The sequence below is a fragment of the Mytilus galloprovincialis genome, chromosome 10 (assembly GCF_965363235.1).
Source record: "Mytilus galloprovincialis chromosome 10, xbMytGall1.hap1.1, whole genome shotgun sequence".
In the NCBI taxonomy this organism is placed as follows: Eukaryota; Metazoa; Mollusca; class Bivalvia; order Mytilida; family Mytilidae; genus Mytilus; species Mytilus galloprovincialis.
In genome coordinates, this window is record NC_134847.1 from 58,822,230 (window position 1) to 58,842,247 (window position 20,018).

At 31.5% G+C, this 20,018-nt stretch overlaps 1 protein-coding gene across 1 annotated transcript in view; it reads right to left on the reverse strand.

The window, feature by feature from the left end:
* Window positions 1-6,122: 6,122 nt before the first annotated feature.
* The window catches only part of LOC143049537 (transient receptor potential cation channel subfamily M member-like 2), a 44,433-nt gene continuing 30,537 nt past the window's right edge, over window positions 6,123-20,018 (reverse strand). The window contains exons 21-32 of the mRNA XM_076223145.1: window positions 19,512-19,568; window positions 18,666-18,704; window positions 16,184-16,304; window positions 14,720-14,924; window positions 14,132-14,277; window positions 13,386-13,644; window positions 12,911-13,005; window positions 12,162-12,371; window positions 10,094-10,310; window positions 9,673-9,792; window positions 7,695-8,012; window positions 6,123-6,965 (exon numbers count right to left, since the gene is read on the reverse strand). Of these exons, the coding sequence (XP_076079260.1) occupies window positions 6,858-6,965; window positions 7,695-8,012; window positions 9,673-9,792; window positions 10,094-10,310; window positions 12,162-12,371; window positions 12,911-13,005; window positions 13,386-13,644; window positions 14,132-14,277; window positions 14,720-14,924; window positions 16,184-16,304; window positions 18,666-18,704; window positions 19,512-19,568 (1,895 nt within the window). The 3' untranslated portion in view covers window positions 6,123-6,857. The remainder of the gene's footprint in view (window positions 6,966-7,694; window positions 8,013-9,672; window positions 9,793-10,093; window positions 10,311-12,161; window positions 12,372-12,910; window positions 13,006-13,385; window positions 13,645-14,131; window positions 14,278-14,719; window positions 14,925-16,183; window positions 16,305-18,665; window positions 18,705-19,511; window positions 19,569-20,018) is intronic.

Below are 20,018 nucleotides of genomic sequence, written 5' to 3' on the forward strand. Positions count from 1 at the left end.
TATTTCCAAATCATAGTAGCGATATGGTATTCTTCCGTAGCATTAATTGGAAATGTAACATTTTAAAAGTTGTTTAATATTTACAATTCTGAGAATCAGTATACTTATTGTTAATTGTTCTGTTATCCGGCGTGACGTAGCAGCCGTTAGTTACAGCATCCGGGCATCACTGTAGATCGGCTTTTTCCTAGATACTCCAATCACCGCTAATGGTCAGTGGTAATACCCGAGGGTAAGTTAATTGAGATAGCACTTCCTTTACATTTATTAATTAAGGTGTAAACAATAATTAGATGACATACAATTATTTTGATAAGCTAGATAGTGTGGCACAAGGTCGTTATATAGTACCAAATTAGTGTTAATTAACAGTGATGAATGCCCATACAAGTTCCCTGTAGGTGTTTGGAAAAATAACCCATCATGTTGACCAAGTACTCAGGAAGCAATCTCTTTGCATTCATTAATGAGATGGTTTACTATGTAATATTTTAGCTGCACGATTTTTTGCTTAATAGTTGTTATTGACTTTATTTAAGCTGTAAGTAACTGCGAGTACGCTGAGATCTGACTTTAGTGTATTAATGTTGTTAGGATCTACAACTACCCAGTTACGTCCATTATGTGTTTTGTTCGATGTATTTCTTTTTGTATCCATCTTATGAGTGAGGCCTTTTTCAACTGATTTTTATAGTTCGTTCTTATGTTCTATTGTTACACTTCTGTCCTAGGTTAGGTTAGGTTTGGAATCCAGCTCACATGTTAAACCCCACCATATTCTGTATGTATGTGCCTGTCTTAAGGATGTACTTAAGTGAGGTTTTGGAATTTGTGTCAAATGTTCGGACTCCTTGGTGTTTTTCCATACAATACAATGTAAAATATTTTGCCCCACAACACCTATTTATTTTTTCATATAAGACTTAATAGCTCATGAAAGGTCATTTACCAAAATTTTAGAAGATTCTTGATTTTCTTTCTTCTGTTTTGATACCCAAATAATACCAATGCAAATATAAGGTAAAAGTCCGAGTCAGCCTTTTCCCGCCATATTTTAAATCTCAAATATCACGAAAAGGAGGTCCATGACCTATCAATATTTTAAGCTTATCTTTATCCTTAATGGATGCTCTACCAGCTTATAATATCAATTTTAAATTCTTAATTTATTATTTTTCACCTTACCTCACCTAAGTACATCCTTAAGTCAACAGCCTGTAATTCAGTGGTTGTCATTTGTTGCTGTGTTACATATTGTTTTTCGTTCATTTTTTTGTAAACAAATTATGCCATTATTTTTCTCGTTTGAATTGTTCAACATTTGTCATTTCAAGGCCTTTTATAGCAGACTATGCGGTTTGGGCTTTACTCATTGTTGAAGGTCATACGATGTCCTATAATTAATAATTTCTTTGTCATTTGTTCTCATGTAAAAAAGTTGTCTCAATGGCAATCATACCACATCTTTCTTTTATATTTGTTACGTTTGTATGTCCTTTCCTCATTTACATTTTCCCCACAATTTTGTCTGTTAAATTAGGTAGGTTTTCCAACACCCCATTCAAAATTTCTCTCTCTTTTATAGAGACTTTTCATTGAAATCAAGTCTACAATATACAATATCTGTTATTTCTGATTGTTAAACTTAGGTAAAAGTAGGCTGACAGGTAAAGTTGAAGAAATACAAAAACTATACTGATGTGTAATAGACCTTTAAAGTAATTCCAAAGAGCTTGGTAATTTTGATTTGAAAAAATAAAAGGAACTGATGAGGATAAAATTTAATTCGTAGCCCTACACCTACATACATACATAGGCATAAAATCATTGCAAAAATCAGCATTATATTAATTTTTATGCATTTGAAATAATTTCCATTCCACAATTAGTTTCGATCGAATCTTATAACAGTTGTTTCAAGAAATAGGCTCAACTTCTTTCCAATAAAATAGCACATTGTTAACATTCTCACTCAAAAGATGTCCAAAACATTTGTAACTAGATATAGGAAGATGTGGTGTGATTGCCAATGAGACAACTCTCCATCCAAATAACAATTTATAAAAGTAAACCATTATAGGTCAATGCACGGCCTTCAACCGAACAATAAGCTATAAAGGGCCCCAAAATTACAAGTGTAAAACCATTCAAACAGGAAAACCAACGGTCTAATCTATATAAAAAACAAGAAACGAAAAACACGTATAAATTACATAAACAAACGACAACTACTGTACATCAGATTCCTGTAGACTACTATAGATAAGGTGAAGATGTTATGTTTATTTATGCAATATCAACCATATAAAATAGCATTTATGCCCCAAAAAGAATGTTGGTCAAATATTATTCTGAGCTATCAAATGATAAAAGGGATAGGATGGCAAGCAATATGATAATGATAATGATGAAAATGATGATGATGATGAAAATGATGATGATAACGATGATGAAAATGATATAATGCACGACAAAACAAATACATCAGACAATATTCATATCATTTATTTTTCAAGAAAAACTGAGGTAAAACTGCTAATATATGTAAAATCTGTGTATAAAATGACAAATTTTCTTGGTTTTAAAAAGCATATTAATATAATTTACATTAAAAATTACATTTGATATTGATAACATGTAAAACTTGTACAACTAAATGGAAGTCATATTTATGTTAAACAATAGACCAACATGTGAGCTGTCATGGATAGAAATCGACCTTATGCAATTGTACGTTTACTTGTACATGTATAAAATTTATCTTGGAACATACAATTCTGAAATATATGATGAATTCAGGTATAATTTGTATGGTTCTTTTATCAACTCAATTTTCAAACAGTTACAGACTAAGTATGCATAATTTGTTTTAACCCCAAATATGTTAACAGATTGTTATTTATTGGCACATGGTCGATTTCTATCTAACCCAGCTCATGTGTAAATGTTCCAGACCATATGAGTATTTGGACCATACCCGTACGGTTAGGACCGTATATGTATACTCGTACGGTCCTACCATATGAATATACATGTATGGTCCAGTAGCTGACCATACATGATATTGGATCATATATGGGTTAAATTTAAACAAACATTTATGACAATCTTTATTTTAAATTTTACACAAATTATTAAATTATTAAAATTAGATGGATAATGGATAAAATGAACAAACCAACAAGTGAAATTAAATATTTGATTACTTTTATATCTGAATCCTGTTTTGGTACTCTTGCTCAAGGTGACACATGCTACCACAAGTAACATAATATTTTTTTACATTTACATGTTTGCAGTTCATGCATGTTCCTTTGCATTAGCACTTTTTTGTAAAGTTGCTAAATATTCTAAAACAATTGTCCTCCCATATGATTATGTTTACTTCCCATATCTTCAATTTCAGTGATCATAATTCAATTAATGTATTACTGATCAACATGCTAAATACAAGAGATTAACAAAATTTTTAAATTAGCGTGATGTTTTCAAATAGTTAAAATATAAAGTTTTTATTTCAATTACAATTGAACTTTTTTTATATCAATTTGAGAGTTAAGTTATGTTGATCTGTTCTGTGCATTTGTATCTAATAAACTTGACCATCTTCGTAATATTAGTCAGACCGTACACATACAGTCCAACCGTATGAGTATTTTGAAAAAGTACACATACGGTCCAGGGTACGGTCCAAATACTCATACCTTCTGGAACATAAACATTCTAAAACCATTCGTGTCCATAAAAAATTATACATAATAATTCTACCAATCACATATCTGCTCGGACATAATATGTGTAGATCACTATACATTTTCTTGAACTATGAAATTTATTTGTAAAAGCTTAGAAACATGTAGAATATAAAGCTATTTTGCATGAACCAAACACTTGTTGAATGAATATAAGAATGATAGATGTGGGATCGATATCAATGAGAGACAATTTAAAAAGACACACAAACTAAAAGACCTCTCGACACAAACTAGTGTGGATTCAGTTATTTTTCGTTGGTACCAATTTTCGGGGATTCAGGAAAACTTGCTTTTTTGGTGGCATTTTATTTCGTGGTTTAGACAATCTCTGCGCACAAGGCTTATAGAAAATTTGTCATTCGTTGAATGTTTGAATTCGTGGTTCACCTGTACCCATGAAACCGATGAAAATAGGTATCCAAAAAAGAATAATGAATCCAGAGTAGAAGACAAATGTTTATATACATGTATATTTATATATATATATCAAAATCTAAATATTTTTTTTAAATATGAAAAGTAACAACAATGGCTTATTTTGTGACATTTTTCACAAGTGAGACAATAAATGGTATCGGGACTGTAATTCAATGTACATAAGTTTTAAAATATCGATACATTCGTTTTACCAATGTAATAATGGGATTTGACCCTATTATGATCAAACAAATTAACATTTTCCCTTTCATTGCATCATTTAATGTCTATCTTCTTCTCCCCTTTGCACTTTTACAAATTACAAGAAAACCAGACAAATTAAGAGGTGTAACATTTGTACATGTGTAGTATATTTAAACAATTGAAACTAAAAATATATCTATATAATAAAGGTTGAGGTAGGTATATACATTTTAATGGTTGAGGTAGCAAAGATGAGGTATAAAAAGTAAAGTAGAATGTAGTCTGTTTTGTTGAGTTGTTATCCTATTGCTAGCAAGTTAATAGTGTGGTTAGGATTGCTTGCTTGCGTTGTTTGTATTGATGTTTGCTCAAATATTTTTCTGAAGATTGACATCTGCAAACACTATAATAAGGCAGCATTCAACTTGTATACATTATATTAACATTTGAATTTCACATAATTAAGTTTACTTATATTTTTGCAGATGTCAATCTAAATTCCAAACATTGATACGAATAAAGCAAGCAAGCAAACAAATTGTTTTACTTGCTAGCATTAGGATAAAAGCTTTAATTTGTTATTTGAGATTCGATTATTTGCATCAAAACATTCACAGGTATTGACTAATTTTCTTACAACTGGTCAATTCAAACTGAGTTGTAACCTGTTTAACTTTGTTTTTGTCTTTCTTGAAATGAAATACTGAAAATGCAGAAATTATTGATAGGTTTTTATGAATGCAAATAACAGGACTGGGTGATTTAATCATTTAACCTCAAGTTTCCAAAAATATTTTATGGAAACGCAAAACTAAAAAAGAATGGTCTTTGAAAACATTTTCACTGCAAAGTTTAATTTCCTACTAATGTCAAATTCAATTGAACATTTTTTTCCCCTTTCCTATGAAATCGCTGTGACGTACTATGATTTGATGGTGTTACACCTTACTATAGTTGACTTTACAATAATTCCTAGACTTTCAGGTATTAAGGACCTTATTTTTTTTTCATTAAAGCAAGTCATAATATTTATTAAGAATAGACCACTGGCAAGAAAATTTGTTAATACTTACATAATTTCAAATTTAAATGTAAACCAACTACTTTGATTCATGAACAATGAATATTTACAAAAATCAAGAATACAACTTTGGTTATGTTTGTGAATTTGAATCTAGGAAAAATAATGCATTACTAAGGGACGACATCAAAAGTTCAATGTAGGATAAAAAACTTAATTCACATAGTTTTTTCGCTGACCCCCCTACCCCCCTTCTTAACTTAATTTGGGAAAAACTGATTTACCTATATGGATATATGTAAAATCGATTTTAGATTAACAAAACTTGCAGCATTGTTGACCCCCCCACCCCCAAACTATTCGATTTAAGTTTTTTATCCTACATCGATCTTTTGATGTCGTCCCTAAATGAAGTTGGTGTTATTTTTCAAATTAAATTGACATAAAATTCCTAATAGCTCTGCTTTTTGAAAGAAAGTGACTACAAAAGAAAGCTTACAGTAGTCTAATCATTAATTAAAACTTTTATTTTCACAAGTGTTGTCAAAAATCTCTCGCAACACAAGTTTATTGAAAGTTCAAATTTATTTTTTTATCCTGAAAATCCAGACTAGAACACTGACAATTACATAAACATGAACTCTAAAGAGATTCTTATCATGTGGTTTACTTTTTTTGGTATAATTTGTTGTAGATTTTGGAAAACTTATATGTTTCTTGTTATATCAATATAATTTTCATGTTTTGTCAAAGTCTAGATACAAAAGATAAAAAAAGTGAACTACATTAAACATTTGAATTACCTCTACCCACAAATTTTCCAAAAATTGGTAACCAGTGAATAACAATTATTCCACAGTAGTTAACATATTAAATCCTTTAGAGGCTAACTGATTAAAACACAGTACAATGTCCTGTTTTTAGAGCACAGTTATAGACTAGAAAGAAATCATCTTGAATACATAAAAACACAACAATCTTACTTAGGATAGGTACACAATATATATTCATATAAATCCTGCAGGAGTTGGTTTTTAAAACATTTAAAAACTCTTAATTGATGCAAAAATATGGAAATAATGAATTAATGAATAAGTGAATACATTATTTAAAACTCTTAATGATGTAAAAATATCAATGAATTAACTAATGATTTTTTTATTATGTTGAATTTAAATGTATGGTTAGTTGAGTTATGAATGATTTATAAAATTTAAAACATTATAAAATTTATGATATTTCATACCTAGCACCCAGCACTATTCTTTGAAAAAATTGATAAATGGAATGTCATGAATAAGGCAACTATCTGTGTGTAAAAATATTTTGAATCATATTTTTTCGCCTGTCAATTTCGTTGGTGAAATATTCATTTGACAACTTGGGATATTTAGCAAGTTATAATTATTTTCATCATATATGCACCATTAGATTTCTTTGGTTTGTTTTTTACATAACTATCAAAAATAGGCATCCTGAATTTTAGCAGCTTCCTGGACAATGACACCTTCATTTCCGTATATCCTGACATTCGGAGAAACTTCTTTCCACATTACTTTGTTGGAGTCCTGTAAGCAAAATGATCATTTTGATAAATTTTGATAAAACACATATTGATAACATGTCTTTTGTGTAATTTCCCAACATATCCATTTGGAACATTACATTAAGAATTTTCCGTTATAATCAAAAACCAATTCTTCTACTTTATTACAGCTGACTAAAATCCTTATCATTCTTATTCACATTAAATAGTTAAATTTTCAAGGAGATAATCATAAATATAGTTATGAACAGGTTGCATTGTAAAATGTACTTTATTATCTCTTGCAGGTAAAAGACACCCTTGTAGATTTAGAAAAGGAGCAGGCCAATGCCGCTACAAGGTAGCACTGGCACCTGCAAAGTGGAAAGGGATTAATATAAGTTGAAATAACTTGTTTCCCAATCCACTATAAATAAATATGTTTAAACTAATATACTTAAGAATAAATATGTCCCAATAGTAGTACACTACACTAAAAATCTTTTCAAGATAAACCAGGTGTGATTTTTTAATTTGAATATATTGTCTAAACGAAATGCACCATGAAATAACTGTATTCTTAGGCCTAGCATATGGAATGAAATTATATAATAAAGAAACAGCTGTTCTTATAAATAAACGTTTCCTCAATTAAATTGTGAAATATTTTAGTTTAAGAAAAATAGATAATTACCATGTTGGTCACTGTTTACATCTTACTCAGAAGAAATAAATCTGAGAATTCTTTATTTATTTTGGTAATTAAACTTACATCTGGTAATTTGATATCATATATATCTCCAGCATCATAATGGAAATTCCAAACTTCTGCTTCTATCCAGGCATTATCTGTGTTTCTGGGATCATCAATATATCCTTTATATACTTGAGAGGCACTGAATCCTGTTGAATCTATATCAGTCTTTTTAGAACTAGATTTTGACATGGCTGTAAAAGTTGGAACAATGTTGGCAGCTGCGGCACTGTTCAGACAGGGATGTGAAGTTGAACGAGTCAGATTGGTTCCTGGGATCTTAGGTCCTAAATTAGTGATGCTGCCAAGATTTAGTTCTGCAAACTGGGAAAAATACTAAAAACAAAAATATATCTCAAGCATCAAATCATGTCAATATTAAAACTGCCAAAAGTTTTACATGCAGTGTAAATTCTTATTGGTGAACCAACCACAACTTTAATAAATACAAAATTTATTATAGGCCATGGTGCACTTCAAATTCACTATGACAACAAATTACAGCAAAACTATATACATTTTGATAGTTTGTCCATAAATGCATATGAATAATCATATTTGAGTGATGTCCAGTATTTAAGATATTTTCTGTTCCTGCAAATCTGAATGCGGTAAATGTAAACTTTTTAATAAGAAAATTTTATCAATTTTTCATGTTTTTACATATCATAACTGTTTGTTTTGCTCACAAATTGTTGTCAATACAGTGTAATTTTATGTGACTGTCATACAAGCTAGCTATAGAACCAGGTTTAATCCACAATTTAATTTTCCAGATAAGGAAAAACCTGTACCCAGTCAAGAATATGACAGTTGAGGGTTGCTGCTCACAAGGAAGCTATTCAACCAAGAGTTCTAAATGGTGAAGTTGAGATCATCCCTTTGTAAATTTTACGGACGCCATCACGAGTTGGTTGACAGTTATGGTATAACCATTTCACAGATGATATATGATATGTTCCTTACGTCGTAACTACAATCCCCTTCACTTTCATGAATGGACCTACCAAATTAGACTATTTACTGGATTTGTTATGACATGAGCAACACGATGAGTGCCACATGTGGGACAGGATCAGCTTACCCTCCCGGAGCACCTGAGATCTTCCAAAATTTTCTATAGGCTTTGTATGCAGAGGTAAATGCCAATACATGAAATCACATATACATCAAAATGCAAGTTTTCCTGGATCCACGAAAATTGATACCCATGAAAATAGATAAATCCACAGTATTGTACTTTTTACAAATGCTATATTTATTCGTCGAGTTGAAGTACAAATAGAATTTACCTATATTAAGTCCCCTTGGTCTGAGTTGAACTACAAATAGAATTTATCTGTATTAAGTCCCCTTGGTCTGAGTTGAACTACAAATAGAATTTATCTGTATTAAGTCCCCTTGTCTGAGTTGAACTACAAATAGAATTTATCTGTATTAAGTCCCCTTGGTCTGAGTTGAACTACAAATAGAATTTATCTGTATTAAGTCCCCTTGGTCTGAGTTGAACTACAAATAGAATTTATCTGTATTAAGTCCCCTTGGTCTGAGTTGAACTACAAATAGAATTTATCTGTATTAAGTCCCCTTGGTCTGAGTTGAACTACAAATAGAATTTATCTGTATTAAGTCCCCTTGGTCTGAGTTGAACTACAAATAGAATTTATCTGTATTAAGTCCCCTTGGTCTGAGTTGAACTACAAATAGAATTTACCTGTATTAAGTCCCCTTGGTCTGAGTTGAACTACAAATAGAATTTACCTGTATTAAGTCCCCTTGGTCTGAGTTGAACTACAAATACAATTTACCTGTATTAAGTCCCCTTGGTCTGAGTTGAACTACAAATAGAATTTATCTGTATTAAGTCCCCTTGGTCTGAGTTGAACTACAAATAGAATTTATCTGTATTAAGTCCCCTTGGTCTGAGTTGAACTACAAATAGAATTTACCTGTATTAAGTCCCCTTGGTCTGAGTTGAACTACAAATACAATTTACCTGTATTAAGTCCCCTTGGTCTAAGTTAGCTTTACCCTGGCTATCAGGTTCATCTAATACATCTCTTTTAAAGGCTTGAATCAAAGTGCTGTACCGTGATACAAGACCATGAAGATATTCCTTAAAAAAATAATTTAGTCAGGATGTCAAATCGGTCCAAATCCATAAACAATGGCAACTACGATTCTTTTGAATCAAATATCACTTAAATAATCCAATACTTGGTTCCTAAATGATTATTTTTGAAGAAATAATTATCAAACTGTTTTTAACCATTTAAAACAGAAAACTAAACATTTAAACTGTGTAAAACTGTAAGTTAACAAATTGAAGTACATTAAGTATTGGTGATCATCTAATTCTGAAATGAACCAAACAAAAAAGATGCTATAAACATATTAAAAAAAGAACACAAGATTACCCCTGGTAAACCAAAGCTAGTTTCGTCTCCATCATCACTCTTTTTCACTGCAATGAATTCCATTACTTTCTTTCCTTCAACATACAGAAAACCTGGTGCTTGTCCGTCTGCACTGTCTGTTCTTCTCCATCTTGTACACACAGCTAAAATTTGATGATTGGGTCCCCATTGCCACAACGCCCCTCTACCTATTAGGCCAGTCCTACCCATCGGATTCCTGGGAGAAAAAACAAGATTTTCAAACTTATAGAAAAAATGCATCTTTTGAATGAGACCCTTTTATATCTGTGATATGCAAAGAAATGTCATGTTTAAAAGTTTCACAAATCAAAAATACTACAATTCAGCAAAATTACATTAATTTATTCAATCATTTAAATTATTGTTGAGGCAAGAGACCATGCTAACACTTATTAAATATTATAAATATTAACTTGTATGTCATTCAGTCTCTAATGGAGAGTAGTCTCATTATGCCACATCTACCCCGAGGTATTAGATTTTTTAAATTTTCTTCATCTAATAACTTTCATTAAGGAAAAAAAGACAATTATCCCTTTAGATTTAGCTAAAGCACTGTATATGTTTAAATGAATAGATATAAGAAGATCGAGGTATGAGTGCCAATGCGACAACTCTCCATCCGAGTCACAATTTGTAAAAGTAAACCATTATAAGTCAAAGTACGGTCTTCAACACAGAGTCTTGGCTCATATTGAACAGCAAGCAATAAAAAGACTAAAAAAATACATATATTACTTACAGAGGAAGACCAAGGGGGTCAATTTTATATCTACACATCTCATTGTCCATCAAAATCTGTGACCTCCTATATCTACATATTACTTACAGGGGAAGACCGAGTGGGTCAATCTTATACCTACACATCTCATTGTCCATCAAAATCCATGACCTCCTATATCTATATATTACTTACAGAGGAAGACCAAGTGGGTCAATCTTATATCTACACATCTCATTGTCCATCAAAATCCATGATCTATATCTATATATTACTTACAGAGGAAGACCGAGTGGGTCAATTTTATATCTACACATCTCATTGTCCATCATAATCCATGACCTCCTATATCTATATATTACTTACAAAGGAAGACCGAGTGGGTCAATCTTATATCTACACATCTCATTATCCATCAAAATCTGTGATCTCCTATATCTATATATTACTAACAGAGGAAGACCGAGTGGGTCAATCTTATATCTACACATCTCATTGTCCATCAAAATCTGTGATCTCCTATATCTATATATATTACTTACAGAGGAAGACTGAGTGGGTCAATCTTATATCTACACATCTCATTGTACATCAAAATCTGTGATCTCCTATATCTATATATTACTTACAGGGGAGACAGAGTGGGTCAATCTTATATCTACACATCTCATTGTCCATCAAAATCTGTGATCTCCTATATCTGTATATTACTTACAGGGGAAGACCGAGTGGGTCAATTTTATATCTACACATCTCATTATCCATCATAATCTGTGATCTCCTATATCTATATATTACTTACAGAGGAAGACCGAGTGAATCAATCTTATATCTACACATCTCATTGTCCATCAAAATCTGTGATCTCCTATATCTATATATTACTTACAGAGGAAGACTGAGTGGGTCAATCTTATATCTACACATCTCATTGTCCATCAAAATCTGTGATCTCCTATATCTATATATATTACTTACAGAGGAAGACTGAGTGGGTCAATCTTATATCTACACATCTCATTGTCCATCAAAATCTGTGATCTCCTATATCTATATATTACTTACAGAGGAAGACCGAGTGGGTCAATCTTATATCTACACATCTCATTGTCCATCAAAATCTGTGATCTCCTATATCTATATATTACTTACAGGGGAAGACCGAGTGGGTCAATCTTATACCTACACATCTCATTGTCCATCAAAATCCATGATCTCCTACAACTATATATTACTTACAGGGGAAGACCGAGTGGGTCAATCTTATATCTACACATCTCATTATCCATCAAAATCCATGACCTCCTATATCTATATATTACTTACAGGGGAAGACCGAGTGGGTCAATCTTATATCTACACATCTCATTGTCCATCATAATCCACGACCTCCTATCAAACATCCTCTTTCCTTTAACTCCAGGAACTTTCTGTGTTACGACTTTATTCCAAACCATATTGAGAACTGGCAAGTGAGGTAACACAGCTCTTTCTTCTTCTGTTAAAAGTTCTCTTTCGTGCTGTTGCAATGTAATGCTTAAAACAAAACAAAAATGCGTAAACGATAATTTCAATTACTATAAACCAGCTTATTTTCTTTAATGCTTTATTTCTCCTTTAGCTATTTCTAGTCAACTTTGCAGTGATATAATTTTCTGATTTTAAAAAGAACTTGATATAGTTTAACTGGGAAAGATCAAAGTTTTATATATTAACATAATTATTCTACTCACAAAAGACGTGAAAATAAATCAAGTGCAAAAAATTAATAGGTTTACAGTAGATGAATGATAGGATGAAAGTTTCAACAAAGAAACTATGCACAACTGGGAGTAAAAAATTAAAAATTAAAATCAAGAGACCAAAAATAAACATCTTGAAATAAGAAACATTTTCATCCTTTTAAAAACAAAAATATTTGTAACTTAAAGCAGTGGTTTATGAACTATGAATTTAACAAAAAGAATGAACATCTAAATTATCTTTACAAAAAAGATTTGCAATAATAATAAACATAAAAAAAAAGTATGATTCAATTTTTTTTTTACAATTAACTGTAAAATTATTATACATACAATAAAATGTCTTCATCCACATAAATCCTCTCTTCATCAGGAAAGGCATCTGCTGGTTTAGTAAATGTTTTTGGGTCATAAACTAAACAGGTTTTCTGTAAAAAAAAAATATGAATGTTTGTTTTAATGGTCAAATGTAAAACTGATGTAAAAGTTGATGTTTCTACCTAAATCAGACCATTAGTTTTTTGTATAAATGTTCTTTTTTTATGCCTGGTAAAGCTGACTTTCTGTATTGGCTTTGCTCATTGTTGAAAATTCTTTTAATTGACCCTACTTCAACAGCCAGATGTTAAAATAACTAAGAAACGAGATAAATGTTCCTTCTAATGTCATAGCCATTCTTAAATGCTATAAGACCTAAAACAGTGAATCCAAACCTGTTTTTGGTAGGAATAAAATTTGGACTTTCAACTATTTCAAAAAGTCTGCCATTTTTTACATCTCCAAGTGCCTAGTTATTCAAATATCTTACATTCCATGGGACATCCTTGTCTAGCACCTGGAACCTGGTTAAACTGGTACCTGGGTATGGTGAATGTCTAGCTGCCACATGGACCAGGCCACCTTTATTTGTGGATATTCCTAAGACATCATTCTTGTCAAGTTTATGAGAGATACTCTCCAAGTACATTCTACTGGAGTGCATCATTCTGTCTAACTCCATGATTCTGTCTGTCATTTGACGCATTGTTTTCCTCTGGAATCTCATGTCATCTTGCAAATTTTGTAATCTGAAATTGAAAACATTTACTTCTTTTTATCTGTGATACTGCAGATTCATTTAAATTTGGTTGGTACCACATTTTGAGGATTATGCAAAACTCACATGTTCATGGATATTTATTTTCCTGGTTTTGCTGAAGCCTGCATACAAGTCTATACAAACATTCAATTTCATGGTTCATCTGTGCCCATGAAATCCACGAAAATTAGTATCCAACAAAAAATCAAGAATCCACGGATATTTGACCAGTGGGTATACTTGAGAAGAAAATCTGCAGATGTTTTTTATTCAAACATCCTTTTTAAATCTTTCCCATCATTTCTTTCCTCTCTTTTAACATGAGGGGCAGTATATTGTGTGACTTTGTACACAACTATATTATATCAACTTTTTATCATGTGCGCATTTTTATTCTAAATGGATTATGTATTGTATACTATTTATATTAGTCATTTATAAAATAATGGTGTATTTACATCTACAAATAAACTTACATTTGAGCCTGCATTTTTTGGATAGACTCGACTTCAGTCTGTTCTTCCTGGGCACTCACATATTCATGTGAACATTTCTTCCAGTAGTTATAATCCTCGGATCTTTTTAACTTCTGAACTGTATGACTCAAATTCATCTTTTTCTTCTGTTGAAGACAAAGGTCAAATATTCCATGTATTCAGTATTTAAACTTAATCTATACAGAATAAGGTTTAGACAGTGAATCACATATCATTTTCAGTTGTGTATAATGGGCAATTTTTTAATTACAGAAAGATTTATGAAAAGTGGGGGGGGGGGGGTAATAGTATAAAGTCAATTGTTTGGTTAGAATTTGGACCAAGATGAAACCAGATGAATTTATGAGTAATATATCTTATAGAATGTTTTACATGTTCTTTTAACAATTTGAAATTTCTTGATCTGACAAGCAATGTACTTTATGCAAATTAAATACATAAAAAAAACCTTCAGTTGTTACTGTTTTTGTACCTTAAGTAAATAAATGACATATATACAATATACTATGAGCAACAAAAAAATAATTCAAAATCAATTTTACTATTACTTGTTCTTTAAATAATTACCTGTGTTGTACAGGTACAAAAGCTAATGCAACTTTGTCTACATGAAGACAGCCTTCTGTGTATATACTGAATGAGAATGTATATATAGTTAATGACTGTTAAAGGAGCTGGAAAACACAGCCTTTCCTCAAAGTCCATGATTAACAAATAACGCTGGAACTTCCAGATAGCTGCTGCCTCTTTATCTACTTTCCCAATAGTTAATCTATCAAGGACAAAAAACATATTCTTTATTGATGAAGTAAATCCTCACTTATATTCCATATGACTGAAAGACTGGAATAAAAAGTGTTTGTTATGAAAGATTTCAATATAATTACAAAAAGAAGATGTATACACCTTATCGCTATTTGTCCGCCATTACTGGATATCACACAGGTTCCTGTAAAATTTTGACGTCATAAAACAAAATAGCTGACGACACAATGGAAAAGTGATTGTTGTATGCGTCAAAAGTTCAAGCGGCCGGGTCGGCCGGCCGATAAGGCTAATAGCGATAAGGTGTATTGTGACCACTCACTGACTTGTTATACTTTTGCTGATTAATTATATCCAGCTCAATGTTTTTGACTTTATTATGCATTTAAAGATACAATTTTTTGGCAAACAGAAAGTAGAATATTAGAGTTACAACTAATCTAGCACAGTATGGTATAACTGGTTGAAGGTTGGTGACATATATCAAAGACCAATGACTTGTAGTAAGTAAGAAATATGTGACAGAAAAGTGTAAGGGACAGATGAAGGTATAAATCAAACGAATGCTAGGGGTCATCTTAAACTTACAGTGAGTAGAGAGTTTTTCTCAGTGTTGAAGGCCTTAGTGTTACTTTAAATTGAAGAACAGCAATAAAAGTGAAGTTTCTTTGGTTTTTGTGGGTTTTTTTCTGTGCATGTACTGAACTACTGAATAAGTATCATGGATTGATTACTCATATCTATTCTTTTCTATTCTATAAAACTATTAACCCATATCTATTCTTTTCTATTCTATAAAACTATTATAACTACTCTCTTTTGGAACAGAGGTATAATAAGTTTTGAAACTGAATACCGGTACTTAATTAAACATCAGTTGCAAATTACAGTTTTCCTACACTTAACAGTTTTCATGAAAACTAACCTTTACACTATTGGGTACAAAACTAGATACTTTTGAAACAGAGACTATCTATTCTACTATTTGCCTTCAAAAAAGGTTTTATTGTGGGAATAAAGAAATGTGTGAAGAAATGACTGAGGTTTCTAACCTTCACCTTTCATTTCCATGGGGTAATAATGATATAAATGATGCCACAATTTGTTTGATGAATATGCCTACGGAGGGCAATTATTTACAATATCTTAGACATAAAAATAAAAGATATATTTAATGAAATGTGTAAGCAAGATAAAATGATAAAAATACCTATGACCCAAAATGTTTTTTCGTGTCATTTTTCAAATATATATTTTTTAACTTACGAGAACATGGCAAAGAGTAAAGTAACCAGCACTAATTTACAGATGAGTAGATATTGTATTGTGATGACATAACCACTCAGACTGGACATTGGACACTTCTGAAGATTGGCAACATCTGGCTCTTAAAAACAAAAAACAGAACATATCATTAAAATAAAAGGCAAACTGAACAAAAAGTAGAAATTTGATAGAAGCACCACATTTTTACATAAGAAAAAAGGAGATTTTTCTGAATTTGTAGTAAAGGAAACATATTTATCAGTCCAGTCGTTAATAGATTTTTACATTGAGGCATACTAAGTGTATAGGAAAGTGTTTGAATTTGTGAAGTCTATGAAAATGTAAAGTCTGCAAATAATTTATCAAACTTCAATCTATATATAGGTACTGTGGATTCAAATTAATTTGTGGGATACCATTTTTTGTGGAATTTGATATAGGTGAACCACAAATTAAAATGTTAAACAAAATTCAAATTTTCTTTGAAGCTAGAGGCTCTAAAGAGCCTGTGTCGCTCACCGTGGTCTATGTGAATATTAAAGGCAGATGGATTCATGACAAAATTGTGTTTTGGTGATGGTGATGTGTTTGTACATCTTACTTTACTGAACATTCTTGCTGCTTAAAATTATCTCTATCTATAATGAACTTGGCCCATTAGTTTCAGTGGAAAATGTTAGTAAAAATTTACAAATTTTATGAAAATTGTTAAAAATTGACTATAAAGAACTCCTAAGGGGGTCAATTGACCATTTCGGTCATGTTGACTTATTTGTAAATCTTACTTTGCTGAACATTATTGTTGTATTTACAGTTTATCTCTATCAATAATAATATTCAAGATAATTACCAAAAACAGCAAAATTTCCTTAAAACTAACAATTCAGGGTCAGCAACCCAACAACAGGTTGTCCGATTCATCTAAAAATTTCAGAGCAAATAAATGTTGACCTGATAAACAATTTTACCCCATGTCAGATTTGCTCTAAATGCTTTGGGTTTTGAGTTATAAGCCAAAAACTGCATTTTACCCCATGTTCTTTTTTTAGCCATGGCGGCCATCTTGGTTGGATAGCCGGGTCACCGGACACATTTTTCAAACTACTAACCCAAAAGATGATTGTGGCCAAGTTTGGATTAATTTGGCCCAGTAGTTTCAGAGTAGAAGATTTTTGTAAAAGATTACTCAGATTTACGAAAAATGGTTAAAAATTGACTATAAAGGGCAATAACTCCTAAAGGGGTCAACTGACCATTTCAGTCATGTTGACTTATTTGTAAATCTTACTTTGCTGAACATTATTGCTGTTTATAGTTTATCTCTATCTATAATAATATTCAAGATAATAACCAAAAAGAGCAAAATTTCCTTAAAATTACTAATTCAGGGCCAGCAACCCAACAATGGGTTGTCCGATTCATCTGAAAATTTCAGGGCAGATAGATCTTGAACTGATAAACAATTTTACCCCTGTCAGATTTGCTCTAAATGCTTTGGGTTTTGAGTTATAAGCCAAAAACTACATTTTACCCCATGTTCTATTTTTAGCCATGGTGGCCATCTTGGTTTGATGGCCAGGTCACCGGACACATTTTTCAAACTACTAACCTAAAAGATGATTGTGGCCAAGTTTGGATTAATTTGGCCCAGTAGTTTCAGAGGAGAAGATTTTTGTAAAATATTACTAAGATTTACGAAAAATGGTTAAAAATTGACTATAAAGGGCAATAACTCCTAAAAGGGTCAACTGACCATTTCAGTCATGTTGACTTATTTGTAAATCTTACTTTGCTGAACATTATTGCTGTTTACTGTTTATCTCTATCTATAATAATATTCAAGATAATAACCAAAAACAGCAAAATTTCCTTAAAATTACTTATTCAGGGGCAGCAACCCAACAACGGGTTATCCGATTCATCTGAAAATTTCAGGGCAGATAGATCTTCACCTGTTTAACAATTCTATCCATGTCAGATTTGCTCTAAATGCTTTGGTTTTTGAGTTATAAGCCAAAAACTGCATTTTACCCCTATGTTCTATTTTTAGCCATGGCGGCCATCTTGGATGGTTGGCCGGGTCACCAGACACATTTTTTAAACTAGATACCCTAATGATGATTGTGGCCAAGTTTGGTTTAATTTGGCCCAGTAGTTTCAGAGGAGAGGATTTTTGTAAAAGTTAACGACGACGCCGGACGCCGGATGCCAAGTGATGAGAAATGCTCACTTGGCCTTTTAGGCCAGGTGAGCTAAAAATCAAATATTCACGAAACTGCAATATCCACCAAAGAACAATTTTTCCTTAATTAACCCTTTACTCCATAATGACGCCTTTTGATGCCTGTGTAGTACCTTAGTTGAAACGCTTTGACTACAAAATGTCTGCATCCATAAAAATTTGTATCCAAAAAAAATGATTCTACAGTAACTGCCTCCTTAACACATTAGGGACTTCAGACAGTTTTTTACAAATACCTACCAGGTTTATACATGTGAGAGCCTGCTGACTGGAATGGGTCTGAAATAAAAATATAAGAACTAATGAATAATGGTATTATAAAATAAATAATACAAAAATATACTACAAATGTGCTATTTCAAAACTATATATTGCTTATCACCAACAGGATCATCATACTTAAGTTTAACAATTGAATCTGTATGGAAAGTCCTACATATATATGGCAAACTCTATCACTGACCATGGAAACTACTGATTCAGTGGCTAATAGAAATAGCATTTTGAAACATTGGTTTGCTTAAAAAATATTGCCAAATGTAAGTCAAAGTGATACACAGTGACACAATGCAGACTTAATCAACCTTTGTTATTCAAACATGTTTTAAAGGTTAACTGATTATTATCCTTTGAAAAGTTTATGAACACTAAACCTGTGTCATTTCTTTACATTTTATCATAGTTTGACCACGTAATTTGCTACGGTTCCTGAGATTTCAAAAATAAAATTACCAAATTTTGAAAGTGTTTTAAAAAAACATCAAGGTGAAGTAATCCTTTACAAACTCCCAATGCACAATTCGCTCTTTCCTCCAAATAATTCAAAACAAAGCTAGGCTCTTAATCAATATTTAACAGCTTGATAATCCATGTTTTACATGCTCAGCTTGAACTATACCTTTATAAAGCATGTTCCTTATATCATAGACATTTTTCAGGCATGCAGTCTCTTACAGAGTTAATTTCAAAAGGGTGTTTAATATAACATATTTTAAGAAATAACAAAACATCTAGACCAATAAGCCTTGTTCATTGATACCATTTATAAATATTGTCTTTTACTCTTACAAAAATAAAAAACCTTACTGTTTACACAATAGGATGATGTTAAGTTGTCATACTTTGGAGTGCAGTCATCATAACCTAAAACAAAAAACCATTAGTCAACAGTTTTTGATGAAAAGGCAAATTTATTACAGTTCTATCATATCAATATCATACAGTTTTGAGCTTTTCATCAACCTCTAGATACTGATTTTTTGTATCATTGGGTTGTTGTCTGATTAATATATACTTCACATACTTTTAGATATATGTATAGCCAAATGTGCTGATAAAGCAGAGACAGTGTAACAAATAAATTGATATATTAAAAAAAAAAGGGATATTTTGTCATAAACCTTTAAGAAAATTGCTGCAAAAATCACCAATGCCTTTACACTCATGTATTAATGCACTAAAATCAATACCTGATAATCTGTCACATTTGAACTACTGTCCTCATGTCACTATAGTTTTCGTTTTTTAGGCATCATACAGTTTTTCTCTTTGATATGTCAACCTTTACAGGAATGTCTGTAACTTGAAGTTATG